This window comes from Cetorhinus maximus, chromosome 18 (genome assembly GCF_964194155.1).
Source record: "Cetorhinus maximus chromosome 18, sCetMax3.hap1.1, whole genome shotgun sequence".
Classification (NCBI taxonomy): Eukaryota; Metazoa; Chordata; class Chondrichthyes; order Lamniformes; family Cetorhinidae; genus Cetorhinus; species Cetorhinus maximus.
This window is the reverse complement of record NC_135896.1, coordinates 72,486,185-72,512,811: the sequence shown is the minus strand read 5'-3', so window position 1 is coordinate 72,512,811 and position 26,627 is coordinate 72,486,185. Positions and strand designations below refer to the sequence as shown.

The 26,627-nt window shown below is 41.7% G+C and overlaps 1 protein-coding gene across 9 annotated transcripts in view; it reads right to left on the bottom strand.

Moving 5' to 3' along the window:
- Positions 1–1,010: 1,010 nt before the first annotated feature.
- The window catches only part of rbm25b (RNA binding motif protein 25b), a 115,078-nt gene continuing 89,461 nt past the window's right edge, over positions 1,011–26,627 (bottom strand). For all 9 annotated transcript variants that reach the window (XM_078562901.1, XM_078562904.1, XM_078562896.1 and 6 more), the window contains 2 exons: positions 23,992–24,039; positions 1,011–1,654 (listed from right to left, as the gene is read on the bottom strand). In XM_078562901.1, the coding sequence (XP_078419027.1) occupies positions 1,562–1,654; positions 23,992–24,039 (141 nt within the window). In that variant the 3' untranslated portion in view covers positions 1,011–1,561. The remainder of the gene's footprint in view (positions 1,655–23,991; positions 24,040–26,627) is intronic.

The following is a 26,627-nucleotide window of genomic DNA, read 5'->3' as shown; positions in this document are numbered from 1 at the left end:
GAGTCTGGGTTGAAATGCTTTTTAAAACACTGCACGGAAATGTCCAAATAATTTGTTTACTTACATGGATTTTACACCAGATGTGACCCAGGAAATCTGTGTGCTTCTCTCTCCAAAGCACCAGCAGATACAACACTTTAAAAAAAAAATTCTAGACAGGTATGTACAAACGGGACGGATCATTTAGCCCATCTCTATCCATAATGAGTTGACATAACTCAGTGGCTCAGCCTAGGTTGTGGGGGAAAGAAAGATTGATTTTAAGAGCAAAATTATATTGTATACTTACTTTACAGTACTAATTCCTGCATGTAATATTCAACTGGTATTAGCAAAATTAACTTCACTTTCTTTATTGTAAAGGTGAGTAATCACCAATGTAGGGAAACAATTGTTCTATTTCTTGCAATCAGAGCTGCTCCTTTTTTCAGTCACTTGGTGTCAGCAACACTGTCAAATCTAGAGTTTCAAACTCACTTAAAAAAACTGGAAGGAAACCCAAATATACTTCACAGCGTTTCAGGACCCAATAGAACACTTCCAATTCTGTAATAAATAATCTCATCAGATTTTAGAGTCCCACACAGGCTGCTCAACATCTTGCATTGAAGACTTTCTAAAATAAAGCCTCCCAACCATCCTAGATTAAAATAAACAGTCTCTAGATACAGTTACTCAAGATCAAAAAGACCCATTAAAGAGATAGCATTCCTTTTAATGGGCCTACATAGGTTGTATGTCTAAGCTAACCATGAGGCCAACATATCACAGTTTAAAACACATTACACCCTTTACAAAGGTCATTGTAGTTTATTAAAACTTCACCCCAAAGTAATTTGAATGAGGCTGACAAAACAATAGCTTGCTCCTTGTATTCTCATCAAATAATTTTGGCTATATAAAAAATGGTAACTGTAAATGTAATGAAGATTTGATTTCAAAACACATTTTCAATTAAACCTATGTTGGCAACTAAATGGGATACAGATCTCTTTAAAAAGTCAACTAAGACATTGGCAAACCTTTTTATTTATTTCAAAACCATTCAACCCCTATTCTGTCACCTGCTGGAAATGCAAACATTTTAAATGCAAACTTTAAAATATTTTCATAATGTTGATGAGAAAACATTTCTGCATCTTTCAAAGTTTTTCTCTCTCAAAATTACTAGTTTCAAAACAAAAAATGTATAAACATCTTATTTCTAAACCTGCTCCTCCGTATCACAGGAACAACCTGGATATTAAGTGCAAATACCTTGCATCAATACAGCACAACCTTCCATAAATGTAACACCGACAGAACAGAAATCAGTGTGTTGGTGATGAAAATACACAGAAGCATTCAATTTATAAAAAATAACCAGTCATTTATCTTAGTGAAATAAAGAGGGATGATTTAGGGATATGACAAACCAAAGGAATGGGACAGGATTTCACATTATCTCTAAAATAAAAAATACAAGCTTCACAAGTGCCTCTGACGACAGATGAAAGTTACAATTTTGAAGAATGGAAGAAATGTTTCCAAAAGACATATTCCTATGTGTATGAATTACAATCTATTTAACAAGTCCTATCTTTTTAGCCTCCGTTTCATATATTAATAACCTCCACATCTTCACTATGAAGACTTCTGCTTCTTCATCCAGTACCTGGTGGAAGAGATAATAATTAGTTTAATATCATCTAAAGTAATTTGACTTTTTTTGTTCCCTCCCTTGGGTTTCCTCTCCCCTCCAGGCACCGACTCATCCAGGGGTAGATTTCCATGGCCACTGCCAACTCTTTGGCACTTTGTTCTTATGACTTCTCATCATGACAGGTTCTAGACAATGAATGTCACTACATATTGTGAGAAATTTCAAAGTTGAGATGTATGTGGTCCACATTTACACAGGGCAGGCGACACAGAGTGGTGATGAGCCAGAACCTCTGGCTAAATTTAACAAGGGATGCACAGCAACTGAAGCATCCCAATGCCATTCTTGTGATCAAAAATCACTTCAGATCAGGGATTGTATCTCAGACATTCTAGTTTACTGTGTTCCTTTAGGTACCCATTTAAATAAATAACTGCCAACATACAGCTGAAGTTTTGCTTTAAAATACACTGTATAATGGAACGGGATGGAGTTCCTTACAATATTAGCTCAGGTGGCTTTTAAAAGCTTTTCAATTTGTGATTTAAAAAATGGAATAAGTAACACTGCAGGAATCTTGAGACAATGTGATACTTAGCTAGGTTCAAAAGCTAACCTTCAACTAGGCAACAAATGTGAATATTGAATTGGGAACTGCTGCAATACCCTGAGTGATATGCACCACAGTTCAGCATGCAATACAGTGAAAACAACAAGACTGCCAGTGCCCACTGACAGTATGCTAAGCATTTTCTTGCCCACAAGTCGCTATAGTCCTTTCATAGATTCCATGAAGCGTGGACAATGACCAAATGGTTATTTGAAATAACATGCATCACTGGATGATTAAAAACTTCCCAGCTTTCTACGTTATATACAGGCTGGATGCACATTATCATTAGCGCCTATGAATTGGTGATGATTAATTCAACAGGGTATGTTAATTGTATATTGTTTTTAATTGTATCGAGAATGGTGGGCATTAGTTGAAGGTTCACCTGAGCCTCTATAAATAGACATAGCTCGAAACTGTAGCTGTTGGATTCGGTAGTGTTATGCTTGAAATGCATTTCGCATAAATAAATGTTTGTAAAAGTGTGCTCCAATTCAATCTTTCACCACCTGGCTTTCTGGACTACATAACATTGTACGTAGACATTTCAAATTGGGCCCTGTTCATACTGCACTGCTCTTTTACTGGACTGAAAAGCCAATGGAGTAATAATCCTGTTTAAACGACTAAGTTACGTATAATAATGTTACCACGAACCAGATCGATATAATTTAGTAACTGAAAAGCAACATCTTGTGGCATTTGAAAAATTCATGTGCAGAAAATAGTACTGAAGACAGTAACATCACATATTCCATTTTCATGGAATTTCATTTCGTGTGCACTTGTTCATACTGGCATGTTAATTAGACGGAAAGTATTTACCAAAATTTTCAGCAGCCTGCAATTTAATAAATTTCAGATTATGAAGTTGGGCTTGAAAAAAAGTGGGAAAAATTTCCGATCTTAAACTGAGAAGCCCTCCCTGCATGCTAATTTCCCCATGCTACCACTATTTCAGAAGCTGCATTGAGTTTACACAGAAACAGACCACTCCACATGAACCTCCTCCAACTCTATTTCACCCAGTCAGCAGATCCTTCTATTACTTCCTCCCTCATGTGTTTATCATCCCTTGAATGCATCTATGCTATTTGCCTCAATTGCTCCCTGTGTTAGTATCTCTCAGATACTCCATATTAGAAACTGTTGGGAGTAACGATATCCTGAAGGAATGCACCCTGACCATGGCGCTAATGGGCAAGGGCTGTACAGGAGGGAACAGCAAAAAGCTTAGAAATGCAGTTGTTATAGGAGATTCCACAGTTAATGGGGCAGACAGGCAAATCTGTAACTGTCATTTCGAGTCCTGCATGATGTATTGCCTCCCTGGGTAAAGGATATCATGGAGAGGGTGCAGAATATTCTGCAGGAGGAAGGGAGTGAGCCAGAAGTTGAGGTGCACATCGGTACCAACAACAGAGGGCAGATATTGAGGTTCTAATGTCAGATTTTTAGGGGCTAGGGAGGAAGTTAAAAAAGTAGGACCCTGAGGGTAATCATCACTGGATTACTCCCAGTGCCACAAGCACTAGCCAGAGTATAAATAGAAAGAAAGGATCAAAGCATGGCTTCAAGAATGGAACTGGTGGGAGCGGTTCAGGTTCTTGAGGCATTTAGACCAATTCTGGGGCAGAAAGCATTTATTCTATAGGGATGGGTTGCACCTCAATATTTGGTATTTAGGAAGGACAGACAAAAAGGAAAAGGCAGTGGAGTTGCATTGCTGGTTAAAGAGGAAATTAACGCAATAGTGACGCAAGATATTAGCTCCGACGATGTGGAATCTGTTTGGGTAGAGCTGAGAAACACTAAGGGGCAAAAAACGTGAGTGGGGGTTGTATATAGACCCCCAAACTGTAGTGGTGATGTTGGGAATGGCATTAAACAGGAAATTAGAGATGCATGCAATAAAGGAACATCTGTAATTATGGGTGACTCTAATCTGCATATAGATTGGGCAAATCAAATTAGTAACAATACCGTAGAGGAGGAATTCCTGGAGTGTATACGAGATGGTTTTCTGCACCAATACATTGAGGAACCAACTAAAGAACAGGCCATCCTCTACTGGGTATTGTGTAATGAGAAAGGAATAATTGTCAATCTAGTTGTGCAAGGCCCCTTGGGGATGAGCGACCATAATATGATAGAATTCTTCATCAAGATGGAGAGTGACGTAGTTGATTCTGAGACTAGGGTCCTGAATCTTAATAAAGGAGGCTTTATTATGAGGCGCGAGTTGGCTAGGATGGATTGGGAAACGTTACTTAAAAGGATGACGGTGGCTAGGCAATGGCAAACATTCAAAGAGTGCATGGGTGAACTGCAACAATTGTTTATTCCTGTCTGGCGCAAAAGTAAAACAGGAAAGGTGGTCAAACCATGGCTTACAAGGAAATTAGAGATAGTAGTAGATGCAAGGAAGAGGCATACAATTTGGCCAGAAAAAACAACAGAGGATTGGGAGCAGTTTAGAATTCAGCAAAGGAGGACCAAGGGATTGATTAAGAAGGGGAAAACAGAGTACGAGAGTAAGCTTGCGGGGAACATAAAAAATGACTGTAAAAGTTTCTATAGGTATGTGAGGAGAAAAAGATTGGTGAAGGCAAATGTAGGTCCCTTACAGTCAGAAACAGGAGAATTTATAATGGAGAATAAAGAAATGGCTGACCGATTAAATACATACTTTGGTTCTGTCTTCACAAAGGAGGACACAAATAACATACCAGAAATGTTGGGGAACACAGGGTTTAGTGAGAGGAAGGAACTGAAAGAAATCAATATTAGTAGGGAAATGGTGTTGGGGAAATTGATGGAATCGTAGGCCGATAAATCACCAGAGCCTGATAATCTACATACCAGAGTACTTAAGGAAGTGGCCCTAGAAATAGTGGATGCATTGGTGGTCATCTTCCGAGATTCCATAGACTCTGGAACAGTTCCCACAGATTGGAGGGTAGCTAATGTAACCTCACTATTTAAAAAGGGAGGTAGAGAGAAAACAGGGAATTATAGACCAGTCAGCCTGACGTCGGTAGTGGGGAAAATTCTAGATTCCATTATAAAAAATTTAATAGCTGAGCACTTGGAAAACAGTGGTAGAATCGGACAAAGTCAGCATGGATTTATGAAAGGGAAATCATGCTTGACAAATTTACTGCAATTTTTTGACGATGTAACTAGTAGAGTTGATGAGGGAGAGCCAATGGATGTGGTTTATTTGGACTTTCAGAAGACTTTCGACAAAGTCCCACATAAGAGATTAGCATGTAAAATTAAAGCGCATGGGATTGGGGGTAGTATTGAGATGGATAGAAAACTGGTTGGCAGACAGGAAACAAAGAGTAGCAATAAACGGGTCTTTTCCTGAATGGCAGGCTGTGGCTAGTGGGGTACCGCAGGGATCGGTGCTGGGACCCCAGCTATTCACAACATATATTAATGATTTAGATGAAGGAGATAAATGTAATACCTCCAAATTTGCAGATGACACAAAGCTGGGTGGGAGGGTGAGCTGTGAGGAGGATGCAGAGATGCTTCAGTGTGATTTGAACAAGCTGAGTGAGTAGGCAAATGCATGGCAGATGCAGTATAATGTGGATAAATGTGAGGTTATCCAATTTGGTAGCAAAAACAGGAAGGCAGACTATTATCTGAATGGCTATAAATTGAGAGAGGGGAATGTGCAACGAGACCTGGGTGTCCTCGTACACCAGTCGTTGAAGGTAAGCATGCAGGTGCAGCAGGCGGTAAAGAAGGCAAATGGTCTGGCCTTCATAGCCAGAGGATTCAAGTACAGGAGCAGGGATGTCTTGCTGCAATTATACAGGGCCTTGGTGAGACCACACCTGGAATGTTGTGTGCAGTTTTGGTCTCCGTATCTGAGGAAGGATGTTCTTGCTATAGAGGGAGTGCAGCAAAGGTTTACCTGACTGATTCCTGGGATGGCCAGACTGACATATGAGGAGAGATTGAGTCGGTTAGGATTATACTCGCTGGAGTTCAGAAGAATGAGGGAGGATCTCATAGAAACCTATAAAATTCTAACAGGGCTAGACAGGGTGGATGCAGGAAGGATGTTCCCGATGGTGGGGAAGTCCAGAACCAGGGGTGACGGTCCGAGGATATGGGGTGGACCATTTAGGACTGCGATGAGGAGAAATTTCTTCACCCAGAGAGTGGTGAGCCTGTGGAATTCACTACCACAGAAAGTAGTTGAGGCCAAAACATTGTATGTTTTCAAGAATGAGTTAGATATAGCTCTTAGGGTGAAAGGGATCAAAGGATGTGGGGAGAAAGAGGGATCAGGCTATTGAGTTGGATCATCAGCCATGATCATAACGAATGGCAGAGCAGGCTCGAAGGGCCGAATGGCCTACTCCTGCTCCTGTTTTCTATGTTTCTATCTTTCAACAGGACTGGGATCAATGTCCTCGTGGAGAGGTAAACTAGTGTGGTTGGGCACCAGCATACAGAACTCGAAAACACTGCATAAGGTGCATAAAGTGAATGTGCTGGAGAGTACAAGAGAAAAAACTGGTCCCATTTTATTAGGTAGAGGTGGACTAAGGGCTACGAAGAATGCAAAGACAGGATTACAATACATGTATGTAAATGCAGCCAGTGTGATTATTAAGGTTGATGAGTTACAGAGAAGCAAAAAATGTAAGATATTCTATAGGCCTCCCAATAGTGTGAGGGTGAGAGAGTGAGTGTGACTGAGAGGGGAACAAATCTGCAGGGCAATGTCCAAGAACTTTTGAATGATAATCCTGGGAGCCTTTACTGGGAGTAAAGGGTAGGAGGGGGAGTTTTCTCTGTGTTCAGAAGAACTTCCTTGATCAGGATGCTCTCAGCCTAATCATTGCTGGGTCTGGTGCTGGGAAATGAGGTGGGGCAAATGGACCAAGTGTCTGTGGTGGGGCAAATGGACCAAGAGTCTGTGGTAGAACTTTCAGGTAAGAGTGATCATTGTATCATAAGGTTTAGAGATTAATAATAGAGAAGAAAAAGGAATAATATAAGATAGAGCTTCTAAATTGGAAGAGGGCCAATTTCATTGCAATAAAGGGTTTAGCCAGGGTAAAATGGAATTAGAGGCTGACAGGGAAGGAAAAACTGTAAATAGAACAATGGGTGATTTTAAAGAGGAGATTCTTCAAGCACTGGCTAGGTACATTTCAACAGGTGAAAGGACTCAGAAAACAGGGGGAAAGGAAACAGAAAACAGGGTTCCATGGATGACAAGGGATATAGAGATTATGATGAAACGAAAAAGGAGGGTGTCAGAAGTATGTGAGGTGAGTTCTTCAGGGCAAAACCAGATCAAATACAACAGATTGAAAAGAAAGGTGAAGAGGAAAATAAGACTGGCAAAGAGTTTGAAAATAGAAAGGCAATCAACATAACAGGGAACCCAAAAAACTTCTACCAGCATGTAAACAGTAAGCAGGTAGTGGATTGGGTCTTATTAGGTCCAAAGAGGGTGATAATGCTTAAAGGTGCAGGGCAAGGCTGGAATATTTGATGAATTCTTTTTATCACTGTTGATGAAGGAAGAGGAATCTGACAAAATATTAGATGAAGTGGAAATGGTGTGAAAATTGAAAGGGAGCAGGTATGGAAAGGCTGGCTATGCTTAGGATAAATAAGTCACCTGGTCCTGATGAATTGTATCCAGGTTGCTGAAGGAAACGGGGGAGGAGATAGTGGAAGGGCTTGCGTTAACTTTTCAAACTTCCCTAGCTATTGGGAAGGTGCCAGAGGATTGGAGTACGGCAAATGGTATGCCCTTATTCAAGAAAGGGTGTAAGGACTGTCCTAGCAACTACAGACCAGTCAATTTAACATCAGTGATAAAAGCAAAATACTGCGGATGCTGGAAATCTGAAACAAAAACAAAAATTGCTAGAAAAACTCAGCAGGTCTGACAGCATCTGGAGGGGAAGACAGAGTTAACGTTTCGAGTCTATATGACTCTTTAAGACCTGCTGAGTTTTTCTAGCAATTTTTGTTTTTGTTTAGTTTAACATCAGTGCTGGATAAGGTTTTGGAATCCATAATCATGAAAAAGAAAAGTCAACAAGCACTTGGAAAGATATGAGTTAGTTACGGAGAGCCAGCACATAGCTGAAAAAGGCAGATTGTGTTCGACTAATCTAAATGAATTTTTTAATGAAGTAACAGAAGGTTGATGTTGTCTATATGGATTTTAATAAAGCGTTTGACAAGGGTTTGTAAAGGCTGATTAACAAAATTGAGGCTTATGGTATAGGAGAATCAATGTGCAAGTGGGTAAAAAGTTTGGCTTAAGAACAAAAAACAGAGCTGTGGTAGATGGTTTTCTTTCACACTGGAGGCTGAAAGACTGTAATGTTCCCCAAGGGTCAGTACAAGATCCACTACTTTTTTTTTTTACATATAAATGACTTGGATCTTGGAATAAGGAGTAAAATTTCAAAATTTGCTGATGATACCAAAAATTGGGGAGTGGTGAACAGTGAGGGTTACATAAATTACCTGCAACCAGATAGGCTAGTTGAATGGAAATACAGATGAAATGAAATGCAGTGAAGTATGAGGTGATCTATTTTGGCAGAAGGGCTAGGGAGAGGCAATATAGACTTATGACACATTAAAGTGTGTGCAGGAACAGAGGGGCCTCTGGGTGCATGCGCATTGATCTTTGAAGGTGGCAGGACATAGACAGATTGGTGAGCAAAGCAAATGGGAACTCAGGCTTTTGATGTATTAAGTACAAAAGCACAGAAATTGTGCTGAACATGCACAAAGCCTTGGTTAGACACAACTAGAGTCCTGGTCACCACACTTTATGAAAGATGTGAAGGTCCTTGAGAGGGTGTAATAGAGATTTACCAAAATGGTTACCAGGAATGGGGAGTGGTTTAGTACAAGGTTCAGTTGGAAAGGCTGGGGTCTTTCTCCTTGGAACAAAGTGGTTTGAGGGAAGATTTGATAGAGGCATTCAAAATTATGACAGGCCTAAAGGTAAACATGGAAAAAAATCTTCCCATTAGCTAACTATACAATCACAGAGTGTTATGGCGCAGGAGTTGGCCATTCAGCCCATTGTTTGTGCACTGGCTCTCCGAATGAACTTTGACTTAGTGCCTTTTCCCCGTACCCTTGCACATGGTTTCTACTGAAATAATTATCTAATGCCCTCTTGAATGCCTCGATTGAACATGACTCCACCACACATCCAGGCAGTGTATTTCAGAACAACTCACTGTGTGAAAAAGTTTTTTCTCAGATCACGTTTGCTTCTTTTGTAAATCACTTTTGCACTTGCGCTAACTCGTTCTTGATCTTTTTAAGAGCGGGAAACAGTTTCTCCCTATCCACTCCATCTAGCCGCCTCATGATTTTGAACACCTCTATCAAATCTCCTCTTAGCCTTCTCCTCTCCAAGGAGAACAGACCCAACGTCTCCAATCTGTCTTCATTACTGACGTTTCTCATCCCTGGAACCTTTCCTCTTCTGTACTCTCTCCAATGTGTTCACATCCCTCCTATTGTGTGGTGCCCAGGACTATACACAATACTCCAGCTGAGGTCTAACTAGTGTTTTGTATAAGCTCAGCATTGTCTCCCTGTTCTTGTGCTCTATGCCCCTATTAATAAAACTCAGGATACTGTATGCTTTATTAACTGTTCTCTCCACCTGTCCTACTACCTTCAATGGTTTATACACATAAACATGCAGGTTCCTCTGCTCCTGCACCCCTTTAAGAACAGTACTCCTTATTTGATATTGTCTCTCCATGTTCTTCCTACCAAAATGCATGACCTCTCATTTTTTCGCATTGAACTTCATCTACCACCTGTCTGCCCACTTCAACTTGTCTCTGTCCTTTTGAAGTTTTATGCTGTCCTCTTCACAGTTTACAATGCTTCCAAGTTTTGCATCATCTGCAAACTTTGAAATTGTCCCCTAAATACCAAAATCTAGATCATTTATATTTATCAGGAAAAGAGAGGGTCCCAACAACGACCCCTGTGGAACTCCACTACAAACCATCCTCCAGTCTGAAAAATATCCATTGACCATTACCCTCTATTTCCTATTACTCAGCCAATTATGGAATCCACACTGCAACTGTCCCTTTTATTCCATGAGCTATAGCTTTTCTCACATGTCTGTTGTGTTGCACTGTATCGAATGCCTTTTGAATGTCCATGTACACCACATCAACAGCATTACCCTCATAAACCCTCTCTGTTACCTCTTCCAAAAACTCCAACAAGTTAAACACGAAGTCCCCTTAAGAAATTCACGCTGGGTCTTCCTAATGAACCCACATTTTTCCATGTGACTATTAATTCTATCCCGAATAATTGTTTCAAGAAGCTTCCCCACCACTGATGTTAAACTGACTGGTCTGTAATTGCTGGGGTTATCCTTACAAGCTTTTTGAACAAGGACGTAACGTTTACGATTCTCTAATCCTCAGGCACCTCCCCCGAGTCTAGGGAAGACTGAAAGATTATGGTCAGTGCCCTGTAATTTCCTCATTCTTCCTTCAATATCCTTGGATGCATCTCATCCGGTCCCGGTGCCTTGCCAGCTTTAAGTATTGACAATTAATCCAACACTTCCTTCCTCCTCATCAATTTTGAACCCTTCTAGTGACACAGTTTCCTCCTGTCACCGTGGCCTCAATAGCATCTGCTTCCTTGGGAAAGACAAGGTGCAAAGTATTCATTTAACACCTCAGCCAAATTCCCGCCTCCATATGTAAATCCCCGTTTTGGTCCCTAATCAGCCCTACTTCTTTTACCGCCCTCTTACTATTTGTGTGCCAATAGAAAACGTTAGAAAACTTTATGATGGCTGCCAGTCTTTTCTCATAATCCCTCTTTGCTTCTCTTATTTGCTTTTTCACCTCCCCTCTGAACCTTCTGTATTCCATTTGGTTCTCAATTGTATTTTCTACCTGACACCTGTCTTAAGCACACAAGGACTGGGGGACACATTTTTAGTATTTTGGTCAAGTGGTGCAGGGGGAACGTGAGGAAGAACTTTTTTATGCAGCAAGTGGACCTGGAACTCAGGCCATGAGGGAGGTGGATGCGGAAACAATGATTTCAAAAGGAAATTGTATGGGCAATTGAAGGAAATAAACTTGCAGAGTTGCGGGGACCAAATGGGGTAATGGGACTGCCTGGATTGTTCTGCAGAGAACTGACACAGGCTTGATGGGTCAAATGGTCTCCTTGCGTGTCGTAAATGACCCTTACTCCAAATGACGAAGTTCCACATTCTGACCACTCTTTGGGTAAAGAAGCTCCTTCTGAATTCCACACTAGATTAGATACTCCCTTCTATTTATTACGAAGAAAAAACTTTAAATCCAAATAAAGGTGCATCAAGGCATAATTTTTAAGTTGCACAAGTTCTCTGTCAGTGTTAAGTACAAGCAAAAAGGGAGCTGGGAAAGATACAGGAAGGTGGATGTGCCCCTTAACCCGCTGAATTCCTGATTGTACAGTGCCACAAGGGGTGCCAAGTGCGCTTGGATTCTATGCATCTCCCTCAACCAAGGTTCAGCCAGGACAGATGGCTGGCCCGTCTTCCGAGGCGATGGCCACAAACCAGAATGTAACTGGGAAAGGCAATTAACATGTACAAGTGAATTGGCTAGCAGCGCTGAAAAAATCTACAAAAGGTCAATAAGGTAGCAAACATCTGGGACTGATTCTTATCTGTGACTGAAGCACAGATCCACTTTCCAAGGTGACTACATCTGTACACTTCAAACTGCGTCAATGAGGTAAGTGCTCAGAACAGGCCTGCCAACTGTTATTCATCTATTTTAATTGTCTGTAGCTAGTGGAGTGCAAGGGACGAGAATACTTCAAAAACAGGGGAGAAGAGGGACCGGGTTTAATTTCTATCTACTACATTTTAGTCGCACAACACATGTTTTTAGTAGTTTCCATAAGGTTTATATACAACTTTAGTTAAAGATGACTTTTTACATACGAGCATATGAATTAGCAGCAACAGCAGGCCACTCGGCCCCTCGAGCCTGCTTCGCCATTCAATAAGTTCATGGACAATCTGATTGTAACCTCAACTCCACATTCCCACCTAACCCCATAACCTTTCACCCCCTTGTTTATCAAGAATCTATCTACCTCTGCCTTAAAAATATTCAAAGATTCGGTCTTTTGATGGAGGGAATTTCAAAGACCCACGGCTCTCAGAAAAAAAATTTCTCTTCATGCTGCCCTAAATGGACAATTGTTTATTTTTAAACAATAGCCCCTAGTTCTAGATTCTCCCACAAGACGAAACATCCTCCCCACGTCCACCCTGTCAAGACCCCTCAGGATCTTAAAGGTCTCTTTTTTTTTATTCATTCATTGGATGTGGCCGTTGCTGGTTAAGCCAGCATTTACCGAGTATCCCTCATAGCCCCTGAGAAGGTGGTGGTGAGTTGCCTTCTTGAACTGCTGCAGTACATGTGGGGTAGGTACACTCACAGTGCTGTTAGGGAGGGAGCTCCAGGATTTCGATGCAGCGATAGTGAAGGAACAGTGATATATTGCCAAGTCAGGAAGGTGTGCGGCTTGGAGGGGAACTTGCAGGTGGTGGTGTTCCCATGCAGCTGCTGCCCTTGTCCTTCTAGGTGGTAGCAGTCATGGGTTTGGGAGGTGCTGTCTTAGGAACCTTGGTGAATTCCTGCAGTGCATCTTGTAGATGGTACACACTGCTGCCCTACATGTTTGTGGCAGAAGGAGTGAATGTTTGTGGATAGCATGCCAATCAAATGCTTTCTCCTGGATGGTGCCGAGCTTCTTGAGTGTTGCTGGAACTGCAATCATCCAGGGAAGTGGGGAGTATTCCATCACACTCCTGACTTGTGCCTCGAGGATGGTGGACAGGCTTTGGGGAGTCAGGAGGTGAATTACCTGTCGTAGGATTCCTAACCTCTGACCTGCTCCTGTAGCCACAGTAATTATATGGCTAGTCCAGTTCAATTACTGGTCAATAGTAACCGCCCCCAGGATGTTGATAGTGGGGGTTTCAGTGATGATAATGCCATTGAATGTCAAGGGGCTATAGATTCTCTCTTGATGGAGATGGTCATTGCCTGGCACTTGTGTGTCACAAATGTTACTTGCTGCTTGTCAGCCCAAGTCTTGATATTGTCCAGATCTAGATTAACCTCCAACAATTGTCTGCACTAAGTGCTGTCTTGGGCTGCATTTGAGTACTTCAGTTGGAGTTTGGTGAGTGAGGGGGTTCAGTGAAGAGGGAAGATGATCCTTTCATTTTCTACCTTTCCTCAGAAAGAAGAGGAGCAACCATGGCGAGTCTATTGTCCTTAATATTGTCTAAGCTAGAGGAAGTAAAAGTAAAGGGAGTAATTTAAGGGTAAAGTCATGGCAGGGCAGCTCGGTCATGTAAAATGCTTCTCATGAAGTCAGGGAAGTGTCCATAGTGACCACGTGTGCAAGAAGTGTCTCTGGCTGCAGCTACTTGAAATCCGCATTTTGGATCTGGAGCAGTGGCTGGAGTCACTGTGCAGCATCCACAAGGATGTCTTTATGGATAGCACGTACAATGAGGTGGTCACACCGCAGGTAAAAGAGTGCACAGGCAGAAAGGGAACGAGTGACTGCCAGACAAAGTAAAGGCACTAGGCAGGTAGTGCATGGGTCCCCTGGGTCCATCTCCCTCTCCAACAGATTGGATACTGCTGGGGGAGATGGTTTCTCAGGGGAATGCAACGAGAGCCAAGTCCGTGGCACCATGAGTGGCTCAGCTGCATGAGGGGGCGGGGGGGGGGAGAAAAATTGGGAGAGCAATAGAGACAGGGGATTCTATCTTAAGAGGAACAGATAGACATTTCTGCAGCCATAGATGTGACACCACAGTGGTATGTTGCCTCCATGGTGCCAATATCAAGGACGTCACTGAGCGGCTGCAGGACATTCTGAAGGGGGGAGGGTGAAAAGCCAGAGGTCGTGGTCCATATCAGTACCAAAGACATAGTAAAAAGTGGGATGAGGTCTTGCAAGTAGAATATAGGGAGCTAGGAAATAAATTAAAAAGCAGGACCTCAAAGGTAATAATCTCAGGATTACTCCCAGTGCCACGAGCTAGCGAGATCAGGAATAGGAGAATAGACCGGATGAATGTGTGGCTGGAGGGATTTACATTCCTGAGGCATTGGGACCGATTCCGGAGAAAATGGGACTTGTACAAGCTAGATGGGTTGCACCTCTGCAGGACCGGGACCAATACCCTCGCAGGGGTATTCGCTAGTACTGTGGGGGAGAGTTTAACCTAGAGTGGCAAGTGGATGGGAGCTTGAGTGGGGTGACACAAGAGACAGAAGCAAAGATAGAAATGAAAGGCAGGAATGTTAAAAGCAAAAGTGGAAGGTAGAGGAAACGGGCTAACGGGCCATAGCACAAAAAAGTGTAAAAAGACAAGTCTAAAAGCACTGTATCTGAATGCATGGAGCATTCGCAATACGATAGTCAAATTAACAGCGCAAATAGATGTAATCGGGTATGATATGATTGCAATTACAAAGTCATGGTTGCATGGTGACCAAGGCTAGGAACTGAATATCTAAGGACAGGCAAAAAGGAAAAGGTGGTGACATGGCATTGTAGTTAAGGATGAAATCAGTGCAATAGTGAGAGGGGATATGGGCTCAGAAAACCTAGATGTAGAATCAGTCTGGGTGGAGCTAAGAAGCAACAAGGGGTGGAAAATATTAGTGGGAGTTGTCTATAGGCCTCCAAACAGTAGTGGTAAACAGGAAATTGGAGATGCATGTAACAAGGATGCTACAATACTCAGGGGTGACTTTAATTTACATATAGACTGGGCAAACTAAATGAGCAATAATACTGTGATGGATGAATTCCTGGAGTGTGTAATGAGGTGTTTTTTTTAGACTAGCATGTCGGGGAACCAACTAGGGAACAGGCTATCCCAGATTTGGTTTGTGCAATGGGAAGGGGTTAATAAATAATCTTGTTGTGCAGGTTCCTTTAGGGAACAGTGACCATAACATTATCAGGAATTCTTCCTTAGTTGAAAAGTCAAGTAGTCCAATCCTAGGGTCCTAAACTTAAACAAAGGAAACTATAAAGGGATGAGGTGTGAGTTGGCTAACATAGATTAGGGAACTTCGTACGGCATTATGGTGGATAGGCGATGGCTAATATTTAAGGAACGAATGTACGCATTGCAACAGTTATATATTCCTTCCTGGTGCAAAAACACAACAGGAAAAGTGGCCCAACCATGGCTAACAAAAGAAATTACAGATAGTATTAGGTCCAAAGAGGAGTCATATAAAGTTGCTAGAAAGGAGGACCAAGAGATTGATTAAGAGAGGAAAAATAGAGTATGACAGTAAATTCGCAAGGAACATAAAAGAGGGCTGTAAAGACTTTTATCAGTATGTAAGAAGAAAAAGATTGGTGAAGACAAATGTAGGTCCTTTACAGTCCAAATCAGAAGAATTTATAATGGAGAACAAGGAAATGGCAAGAGCAATTAAATGACTACTTTAGTCCTGTCTTCACGGAGGAAGACAAATATAACTTCCCAGAAATACTAGGGAATCGGGGCCTAGTGAGGATGAGGAATGGAAGGAAATTAGTATTACCAAAAGAAACAGTGCTGGAGAAATTAATGGGGCTGAAAGCCGATAAATCCCCAAGGCCTGATAATCTACGTCCCAGAGTACTAAAGGAGGTGGCCATGGAAATAGTGGATGAGTTGATTGCCAGCGTCCAAAATTCTGTAGATTCTGGAACAGTCCGGGCAGATTGGAGGATGGCAAATGTAACCCCACTATTTAAAAGAGCAGGGAGGGGATAAAACATGGAATTACAAGCCAGTTAGCCTAACGTCAGTGGTATGGAAAATGCTATTGTCTATTGTAAAGGCTGTGATAACAGGACACTTGGAAAATATCAACTGGATTAGACAAAGTCAACATGGGTTTATGAAAGGGAAATCATGCTTGACAAACCAACTGGAGTTTTTTTGAGGACATAACTAGCAGAATAGATAAGGGAGAGCTAGTGGACATGGTGTATTTGGATTTTCAAAAAGCTTTTTGATAAAATCCCACCCACGAAGTTAGTGTGTAAATTTTAAGCACGTGTGATTGAGGTAATACATTGGCATGGATTGAGAATTGGTTAGCAGTAAGGAAACAGTAGGAATAAATGGGTCTTTTTCAGAATGGCAGGTGGTGACTAGTGGGGTACTGCAGGGAACAGTGCTTGGGACCAAGCTATTCACAATATACATCAATGATTTGAATGAGGGGACCATATGCAATGTTTCCAAGTTTGCTGATGACACAAAACTAGGTGGGAATGTGAGTGCTGAGGAGAATGTTAAGAGGCTTCAAGGCGATGTAGACAAGTTAAGTGAGTGGGCAAATACATGACAGATGCAATATAAAGTGGATAAGTGTGAAGTTATCCACTTTGGTAAGAAAAGCAGAATGGCAGAGTATTATTTAAATGGTGATAGACTGGGAAATGTTGAGGTACAAAGGGACCTGGGTGTCCTTGTACACCAATCACTGAAAGCAAGCATGCAGGTGCAGCAACAGTTAAGGCGGCAAATGGTATGTTGGCCTTCATTGTAAGAGGACTTGAGTACAGGAACAAGGATGTCTTACTGTATAGCTGGGCCTTGATGAGGTCACACCTGGAGTGTTGTGTGCAGAGATTGAGCCAGCTCGGCCTGTTTGCATTGAGGGGATCTCATTGAAACATTTTAAATTCTGATAGGGCTGGACAGACTGGATGCAGGGATGATGTTTCTTCTCTCGGGGCAGGGGGGGGTCTCAGGATACGGAATAGGCTATTTAGGATTGAGATAAGGAGAAACTAATTAATAATTAATTCAGAGGGTGGCGAACCTGTGGAATTCTCTACCACTGAGTGCTGTGGAGGCCAAGTCACCGAATCTATTTAAGAAGGAAATAGATAGATTTCTAGACTCAAAGGGCATCTAGGGGATAGGGAGAGAGTGGGAGTATGGTGTTGAGACAGAGGATCAGCCATGATCATACTGAATGGCAGAACAGGCTGGAAGGGCCAAATGACCTACTCCTGCTTCCATTTTCTATGTTTCTAACCACAACCACCTTCCTTTGTGCTAGGTATGACTCTAACCAGCGGAGAGTTATTCCCCCGCCCCGATTCCCATTGACTCATTTTGCTAGGGCTCCTTAAATGTCACACTCGGTCAAATTCTGCCTTGGTGTCAATGGCAGTCACTCTCACCTCTGGAATTCAGCTCCTTTGTCCATATTTGAACCAAGGCTGTAATGAGGTCAGGAGTTGAGTGATACTGGTAGTACCCAAACCGAGCATCAGTGAGATTATTTTTAAACAACTGCCACTTGATAGCACCATTGATGACCCCTTCTATAACTACTGATGATCAAGAGTAGAATGATGGGGCGGTAATTGGTCGGGTTGGATTTGTCCTGCTTTTTGTGGATGGGACACACCTGGGCAATTTTCCACATTGCCAGGTAGATGCCTGTGTTGCAGCTGTACTGGAACAACTCAGTACTGTTGCCAGAATATTGTCAGGACCTCTGCAGTATCAAGAAACAGCTGAAGGCACTGGATATTATGCGGAGTGAATCAGTTGGCTGAAGACTGGCACCTGTGATGCTGGGGACCTCCAGAAGAGGCCGAGATGGATCATCCACTTGGCATTTCTGGCTGAAGATTGTTGCAAATGCTTCAGCCTGATCATTTGCACTGTTGTGATATTTGTGCAGCCTCCTCCCTCCAGTGAGCTGTTTAATTGTCCACCACTATTCATGACTGGACATGGCAGGACTGCAGAGCTTAGATTCGATCCGTTGGTTGTGGGGTCACTTAGCTCTGTCAACTGCATGCTGCTTATGCTGTTTGGCACGCAGGTAGTCCTAAGTTGTAGCTTCACCTCATTTTTAGGTATGTCTGGTGTTGCTCTTGGCATGCCTCCAGCACTCCTCAATCAAGTTGCCTCTTACTCTTCTAAACTCCAGTGGATACAAGCCTAGCCTGTCCAACCGTTCCTCAACAGACAACCTACCCATTCCTTGTATTAGTCTGGTAAACCTCTGAACTGCTTCCAACGCATTTACATCCTTCCTTAAATAAGGAGGCCAATATTATATACAGTACTCCAGATGTGGTCTCACCAGTGTCATGTACAACTGAAACATACTTTTATATTCAATTCCCCTCACAATGAACGATAATGTTCTATTTGCTTTCCTAATTACTTGCTATACTTGCATACTAGTCTTTTGCCATTCATGCACTAGATCCCTCTGCATTTCAGAGCTCCACAATATCCTCACTATTTAGGTAATATGCTTCTTTATTTTTCCTGCCAAAATGGACAATTTCACATTTGCCCACATTATACTCCAGTTGCCAGATCTTTGCCCATTCACTTAACCTATATCCTTTTGAAGCCTCCTTATGTCCTCTTCACAACTTACTTATCAGCATGTTTAGCAATGATACCTTCTGTCTCTTCATCCAAGACATTTACATAAATTGTAACAAGCTGAGGCCCTAGCACTGATTCCTGTGGCACACGACGCGCTATATCCTGCCAACCAGAAAAAGACCCATTTATGCCTACTGTTTCCTGTTAGCTAGCCAATCTTCTATCCATGCCAATATGTTACCCCTACACCCTAAGTTTTCATTTTCTGCAATAACCTTTGATGTGGCATCTTATCAAATGCCTTCTGGAAATCTAAGTACAGTACATCCACTGGTTCCCCTTCATCCACAGCACACGGGATTCCTTCAAAGAGCTCCAATAAATTGGTTAAACATGACTTACCTTTCACGAAACCATTTTGACTCCACCTGATTGCCTTGAATTTTTCTAAATGCCCTCCCATAACATCTTTAATAATAGCTGCTAACATTTTCCCTATGACAGATGCTAAGCTAACTACTTCCCTGCTTTCTGTCTTCCTCCCTTTTTGAATAAAGGAGTTACATTTGCTATTTTCGAATCTAATGGAACCTTCCCCGAATCTAGGCAATTTTTGAAAATTAAAATTAACACATCAACTACCTCACTAGCCACTTCTTTTAAGACCTAGGATGAAGCCCAACAGGACACAGGAATTTGTCAGCCCGTAGCTCCAACAATTTGTTCAACACTACTTCCCCAGCTATTGTAATTTTCCTGAGTTCCTCCCTCCCTCCCATTTCCTGATTTAGTGCTATTTCTGGAATATTACTTGTATTCTCTATAGTGAAGACCGATGCAAAATACCTGTTCAATTCATCTGCCATCTCCTTATTTTCCTTTATTAATTCCCCAGGCTCACTTTCTGTAAGACCAACGCTCACTTTGTCAGCTCTTATTTAAATATCTATAGAAACTCTTACTATCCATCTTTGTATTACTATCTAGCTTTCTCTCGTATACTGGTTTTTTTCTCCTTATTAATCTTTGTGATTTATTGCTGTTCTTTATATTCTGCCCAATTTTCTGATCTGCCACTCACCTTTGCGCAATTGTATGCTTTTTCTTTGAGATCGATACTGTATTTAACTTTTTTAGTTAACCACAGATGGTGAGTCCTTGGAATTTTCGTTCTCATTGCAATTTATCTATGTCATTTTCAAACATTAAGTATTTTCAATCTTACACAGCTGCTGTGTCATATTGCTGTTACCAGGAGGAATCATCAGAATAGAAAAAGTGGGCTCCAAGCAAAAGAAGGCAATACTTGGAGGGGTGGACCAAAAGCTTGGTCAGAGGTAGGTTTTAAGGATGCTTTTATAGGAAGAAACGTGAGATGACAAAGTGGAGGGATTTACAGACGAATTCCAATCTTGGCTCCTAGGTAACTGAAGGCATGGTCAACAGTGTATGCAGGCTATATTATATAAGCAGACATTAAGTTTGATGAAGCTAAGGGGTTAGAAGCTCCGCAGAGGATGCAAAGAGCAACAAAGGATGGGAACAAATGCTGGACTTGCCAGCGACACTCACATCCCATGAAAGAACTAAAATAAATGGTTGCAAACAGCCTAGTTTAAACCATGACAGTGGCTAGGGAGCAGGATGGAATCCATGGCAAAAGGTACCAAGTTTGTGGCAGAAACCAAAGCGCTTCAATCGATCTACTTGGATCAAATTACAGCTCACCTTAGATTGGATGTTGGACATGCAGTTTGATAACAGAGGCAGTGGAGCAGTCAAGAGCAGTAGTGGGATTTTGGGGCTTGTTGACAACATACATTTGGAAGATTGGTCCTGTGTCTGCAGGTGATTTGACTAATTGGCAGCATGCAGATGAAGAGGAGGAAGTGGCCAAAGGCAGATTGTTGGGAGACTAGAGAAGTAATGAGGCAGATGAGGAGGAGGTGCTTCAGCTATAATTGGGAAGTCCACAGTGGAACTTGCAGAGGGCAGTCTCACAAGGCGGACAAGAAGAAAATTGCTGGAAATGCTCAGCAAGTTTGGCAACAATAGTGGAGGGAGGAAGTTAACATGTTTCATGTAGGGGCATCATCCTGAAGAGTTAACTCTGTTTCTCTCTTCACAGATGCCTCCTGGCCTGAGTATTTCCAGCATTTTCTGTCTATAATTCAGATTTTGGCTTTGTAATGGAGGAGAGGTGTTGGGGTAGGGTGGTGTGGTCAATCGTGTCAATGGCTGCAGACATGTCGAGTTAAGAATGGTCACTGCCCCGTTCATTTGGGACTGATTAGGTACTGTGGCAGGGGAGAAAAACTGATTGGAGAGATTCAAATGGGGTTGCAGAGGTCATCAACAGGCAGCATAAATTTAAAACAACCGCTGAAAGGATTAGAGGGGATTTGAGGAATATTTTTTTTGACCCAAAGACTGGTTCGGATCTGGAACTCTCTGGAAGGGTGGTAGAGGCAGAAACCCTTATCGCTTTTTAAAAAAAGTAGGATACACACACACACACACACACACACACACACACATATATATATATATATATATTTATATAATATAAACTGAAATTTTGTTTCTAAGGCGATGTATTGTCTGAAGAGGGGCAAACTCTTTCCCCCCAATTTTCACATTGCTTAGAACAACTGGTTCCAATCAGAGAGCAGAATTATGTAAACCTGCTTCTGGGTCATACGAGAACACAAGAATAAAAGAATGAGGAGGTCGTTTGCCCCTCGAGCCTGTTCTGCCAAGGTCATGACTGATCTGACTGCGGCCTCAACACTACTTTCCTGTCTACCTCCTATAACCTTCATCTCCTCTGTCAATCAAGAATCTATCTAACTCCGCCTTAAAAATATTCAATGGCCCTGCCTCCACTGCTCTCCGGGAAGAGAATTCCACAGACTAACAACCCTCAAAAAAAAACTCATCTCTGTCTTAAATGGATGACCCCTTATTTTTAAACTGTGTTCCCTAGTTCCAGTCTCACCCATAAGGGGAAACATCTTCTCAGCAACTACCCTGTCAAGTCCCTTCAGGATCTTATATGTTTTAATAACATCACCTCTCATTCTTCTAAACTCTAATGGATTCAGGCCCAACCTTTCCTCATAAAATAATCCTTTCATCCCAGGAGTCAGTTGAGTGAATCTTCTTTGGACAGCTTCTAATGCAATTATATCCTCTGTTGAGGAGACCAAAACTGTACACAGGACTCCAGATGCGGTCTCACTAAGGGCCTGTATAGCTGTAGCAACACTTACCTACTTGTATACCCGATTCCCTTTTTAAGAAACACCAGCATTCCATTTGCCTTGCTGATCACTTGCTGTACCAGCATACTAACATTTTGCGATTCATGCACTAGGACACCCAGATCCCTCTGTACCGTAGAGCTCTGCAGACTCTCCATTTAAACAATACACTACGCTTCTATTCCTCCTGCCAAAAGTGGATAAGTTCACATTTTCCCACATTTTATTCCATCTGCCAAATTTTTGTCTACTCGCCCTATCTAAATCCCTTTGTTGACTCTGTCTCCTTCATCCAAGTCATTAATCATAGTTTGTAAATGGTTGAGGCCCCAGCTTTCCACTGATCCCTGTGGCACTCCACTCGGAACAGCTTTCCAACTCGAAAATGACCCAGTTCTTTTTTTTATTTATTCGTTAATGGGATGTAAGCAGTGCTGGCTAGGCCAGCATTTATTGCCCATCCCTATGTGTAGAGGGCATTTAAGATTCAAGGAGTCACATGTAGGCCAGACCAGGTAAGGGTGGCAGATTTCCTTCCCCAAAAGGCACAAGTGAACCAGATAGGTTTTTGTGACAATCAATGGTTCCGTGGTCATCATTATACTTTTAATTCCAGATTTTTATTGAATTCAAATTTGCCGTGGTGGGATTTGAATTCAGGTCCCCAGGGCATTACCCTGGGTCTCTGGAATACTGGCCAGTGACAATACCACTATGCCACCACCTCCTCCCAAATTACCCTTGAGATGATGAGCTGCCTTCTTGAACTGCTGTATACCCACAGTAATGTAAGGCAGGGAGTTCCAGGATTTTGACCCAGCAACAATGAAGTACAGTTCCTATCAGGATGGTATGTGGCTTGGAGGGCAACTTGTAGGTGACGCTGTTCCCATGCATCTGCTGCCCTTGTCCTTCTGGGAGGCAGAAGTTGTGGGTTTGGAAGATCCTGATGAAGGAGCCTTGGTGAGTTTGCTGCAGTGCATCTTGAAGATGGTACACACTGCTGCCACTGTGCCTCCGTGGTGCAATGTTTAAGGTGGTGGATGGGGTGCCTACTATCTACTACCATCCCTACTCTCCCTAATCTCTGCTTTGTTAGATAACCAATCCTCCAACCATGCTAATATGTTAACACCTACAACCAAGAGCTCTTACCAAATGTCTTTTGGAAATCCACATCTACAGGTTCCCCTTTATCCACCTTGTTTGCTACTACCTCAAAGATCTCTAGTAAATTAGTGAAACAATTGCCCTTTCACAAAACCAAGTTGACTCTGCCTGATTGCATTGAGATTTTCTAAGTGCCCTGCTATAATCTCAATAATGGATTCTCGCATTCTCCCTATGACAGATGTTAGGCTAACTGGTCTGTATTTTCCTGAATTTTGTCTCCCTCCTTTCTTGAATAGAGGAGTTACATTCACTATTTTCCGATCTGTTTGGGCCCTTCTAGAATCTGGGAAATTTTGGAAAATTAATGCATCTCAGCAACCACTTTTCTTTTTACGAGCCCAGGATGCAGGCCTGGGGACCTGTCAGCCTCTAGTCCTAAAAGTTTTCTCAGTACACTTGCCCCGGTCATTGTTATTGTTTTAAGATCCTCTCCCCCGTTCACCTCTTGATTTACAAGTATTTCTGGGGTGTTATTTGTGTCTTCTAGAGTGACGTTTCCGCCATTTCCTTATTTCCCATTATTAATTCCCCAAACACTGTCTTGAGGATCAACGCTGACTTTAGTTTCTCTTTTCCTTTTTAAATACTTGTAGAAACTCTTGCAATCTGTTTTTACATTTCTGGCTAGCTTTCTCTAATTTTTCAGTTTTTCATTATTTTGTGCTGGATTTTAAATTGTGTCTAACCTTCTGACCTACCACTAATCATGCCATTCTTTAAGAGCTTACCATACTGGAGATTTGCCATCGAAAGCAACATTCTATGAAAATGTAAACTAATGGAATACAGAATCTCAGAAAAAAAAAAGCAAAAAACTCACCATGGCTACATCATCTAAAATGCTCTGTGGTGAACTGTGTGCCATGACCTGTGGAAACAAATTATTTCAGTCACAAGAGACATTTTACAATTTTAAATTAAAATTTAAAAGTATATTTGTAGCGCACACAATCACCAAAAATTTCTACTGCTGAGTTTTTAGTGAAGCCTGATACAGTATTCATAAAATCTGCAAAAAATTCAAGTTAACAATGCAAGGTGTAGAGGGAGCAGGTATTCTCGGCTCTGATTCATAAGCCTGTGGTTTGCATACCATAATCTTATGAGTTTTACTAGCAGAGATAAAGTTGATTTTGTTTCGCATTGATGAGCTTTCATCAGCTTAACTGATAATTGTAACATATTTGACATTTTAAAAGGTTAAGAGGTTTATAAGATTATGATGTTTTGTAACTGTGTCTTTGATTTAAGGAAAAATGGAGGAGATCATGTGACCTGAAGTCTGGGGTGGTTGAAGATCAAAGAGAGGCCCAGATTGTGTTACTGGGGCGAGGGTGTAAGGTGTTCACACAATGGAGACAATGGCAGCAATCTCCAAATGTCCCAAAATCCAGAAAGGTAAAAGTATTGGGTTGCAAACAGTTGTGCTGTAAACTATCCATTTAATTCTCAGATGAAAGAGAGTTGGGGTCCAGAAAAGTTAATTAGCATTATAAACATAAGGCCAATGGGATTCACATTGCCTTAGGAAAGGATGCAAAGGAAGCCACTTTTGAGTTCCGGTTACAGGCTTCCCTTCAAATCAATGAATATCACAGACAGACGGTATTTGGGTGATCAGCAGAGAGAAGTTATTGTTTGGTTTTACAAACTATTACAGCTGAATGTGGAAGTTTCTAGTCAGAAGACACATCCTGCAGCCATCTAGGGATTCCAGGAGGTTTGTCCTGGCGTGGCCAGAAGGGAAGAATCATCAAGACAAGCTTTACTGCTGGTAGTGGAATTTGGATACTCTCCAAAAACTAAGCGAAGTGCCTTGAGGCGGTCACTCAAAGTTACTATTCAGCAAAATGGGGAAGCTGGTAGCAACAGTAGACTGTTTATAATAAGGACTGTAATTCCGTGGAGAGTGCAACGTGTGCTAAGTATAAAAGGGAAACGCACCTTTCTGTAGTTTAAAATATAGTTTGCCTACAAAAAAGTGTTTAGTTAAGTGGTTTTAGTCATTTGTTACAGTAAAAATCTTAATGTGAACTCGTGTCCATCCTTTTTAGCTGTTAACTGGAAGTTCAAATTTCATTTTAAATGTTATTGGTCTCTACGGGATTGTAATAAATATCACAAAGTACTAAGTTGGGGTATCTACTTTAGATGATGAAAGGAGGACACGATTGAGTGGTTCAATTTTAAACATATTCCTTCTGTTAAAAATGGCTCCAATTAATCAAATATTTCACTATAACCCCGCTGACTCCCATAACTACTTTGGCTCCACTTACTCATACACTGCTTCCTGTAAGCACTCAATATCATTCCCCAGTTTCTGTCTCCATTGCATCGGTTCAGACGATGCAACATTCCATTCTAGCACTTTTGTTACGTCTTCCTTTTTCCTTAACCAAGAGCTCCCCTCCACCCCCCACCCTCCCATTGTGATTGATAGAGACCTTGACCATGCGCCCCCTTTCTTACCTCCTTATTCAACAGGTGATTTTCTGCCAAGTGTTACAGCAATTTACTTGTACTTCTTTCAATTTAGTATACTGTCGTCACTGCTCCTCATCGGGGAGACCAGATTGGGTCTCCCAGCTGACTGGCTTTGTGGAAAACCTTCATTCAGTTCGCAAGCGTGACCCCGAGCCTTCATTTTAATCCCCTGCCTTGATCTCAATCTGATCTCTGTGTCCTTGGCCTGCTACAGTGTTCCAAAGAAGCCCAACAGAAGCTCAAGGAACAGCACCTCATCTTTTGACTCAGCACTCTATAGCCTCCTGAACTCAACACTGAGTTCAACAATTTTAGATCATAACCTCTACCTCCATCTTGTTTCTTTTGCTGGTTCGTTTTTTTCTCTATCTTCTCTCCTATTTCCTTTACTTTGCTTTTGGATGGCAGATATCCTCCCATTCAAATCTCATCTAAACACATCTTGTGCCATTACCACTCCCTTTGGACTTACATCATGAAATATTTTGTCATTAATCTTTCCTGCCCTCCACTCTTCCCTTTTAGATCTTCCCTTTTGTTCTTCTTCCCACACTCGACCTTTCATTTATTCAAAACCTATTTGCAACTTCTCCCAATTTTGAAGGACTTGAAAGTTAAATCTGTTTCTCTCTCCACAGATGCTGCCAGGTCTGAATATTACCAGCATTTTCTGCTTTTACTAAGATTTTCAGCACCTGCAGAATTTTACTTTTGCCAATTAATCAAAGCCTGATAATGCTGAACTACTTCACAGATTAACAAAAAAATGTGGAATTGAAGACTAGTCTCAGTAATGGTGACCATGAAATTATCATCAATTGTGGTTCACTAATGTCCTTTAGGGAAGGATATCTGCCATCCCTACTTACCTGACCTGGCCTTTAGGTGACTCCAGATCCACAGCTTTGTGGTCGACTCTTATCTGCCCTCTTAAATGGCCTAGCAAGTCATTCAAGTTCAAGGGCAATC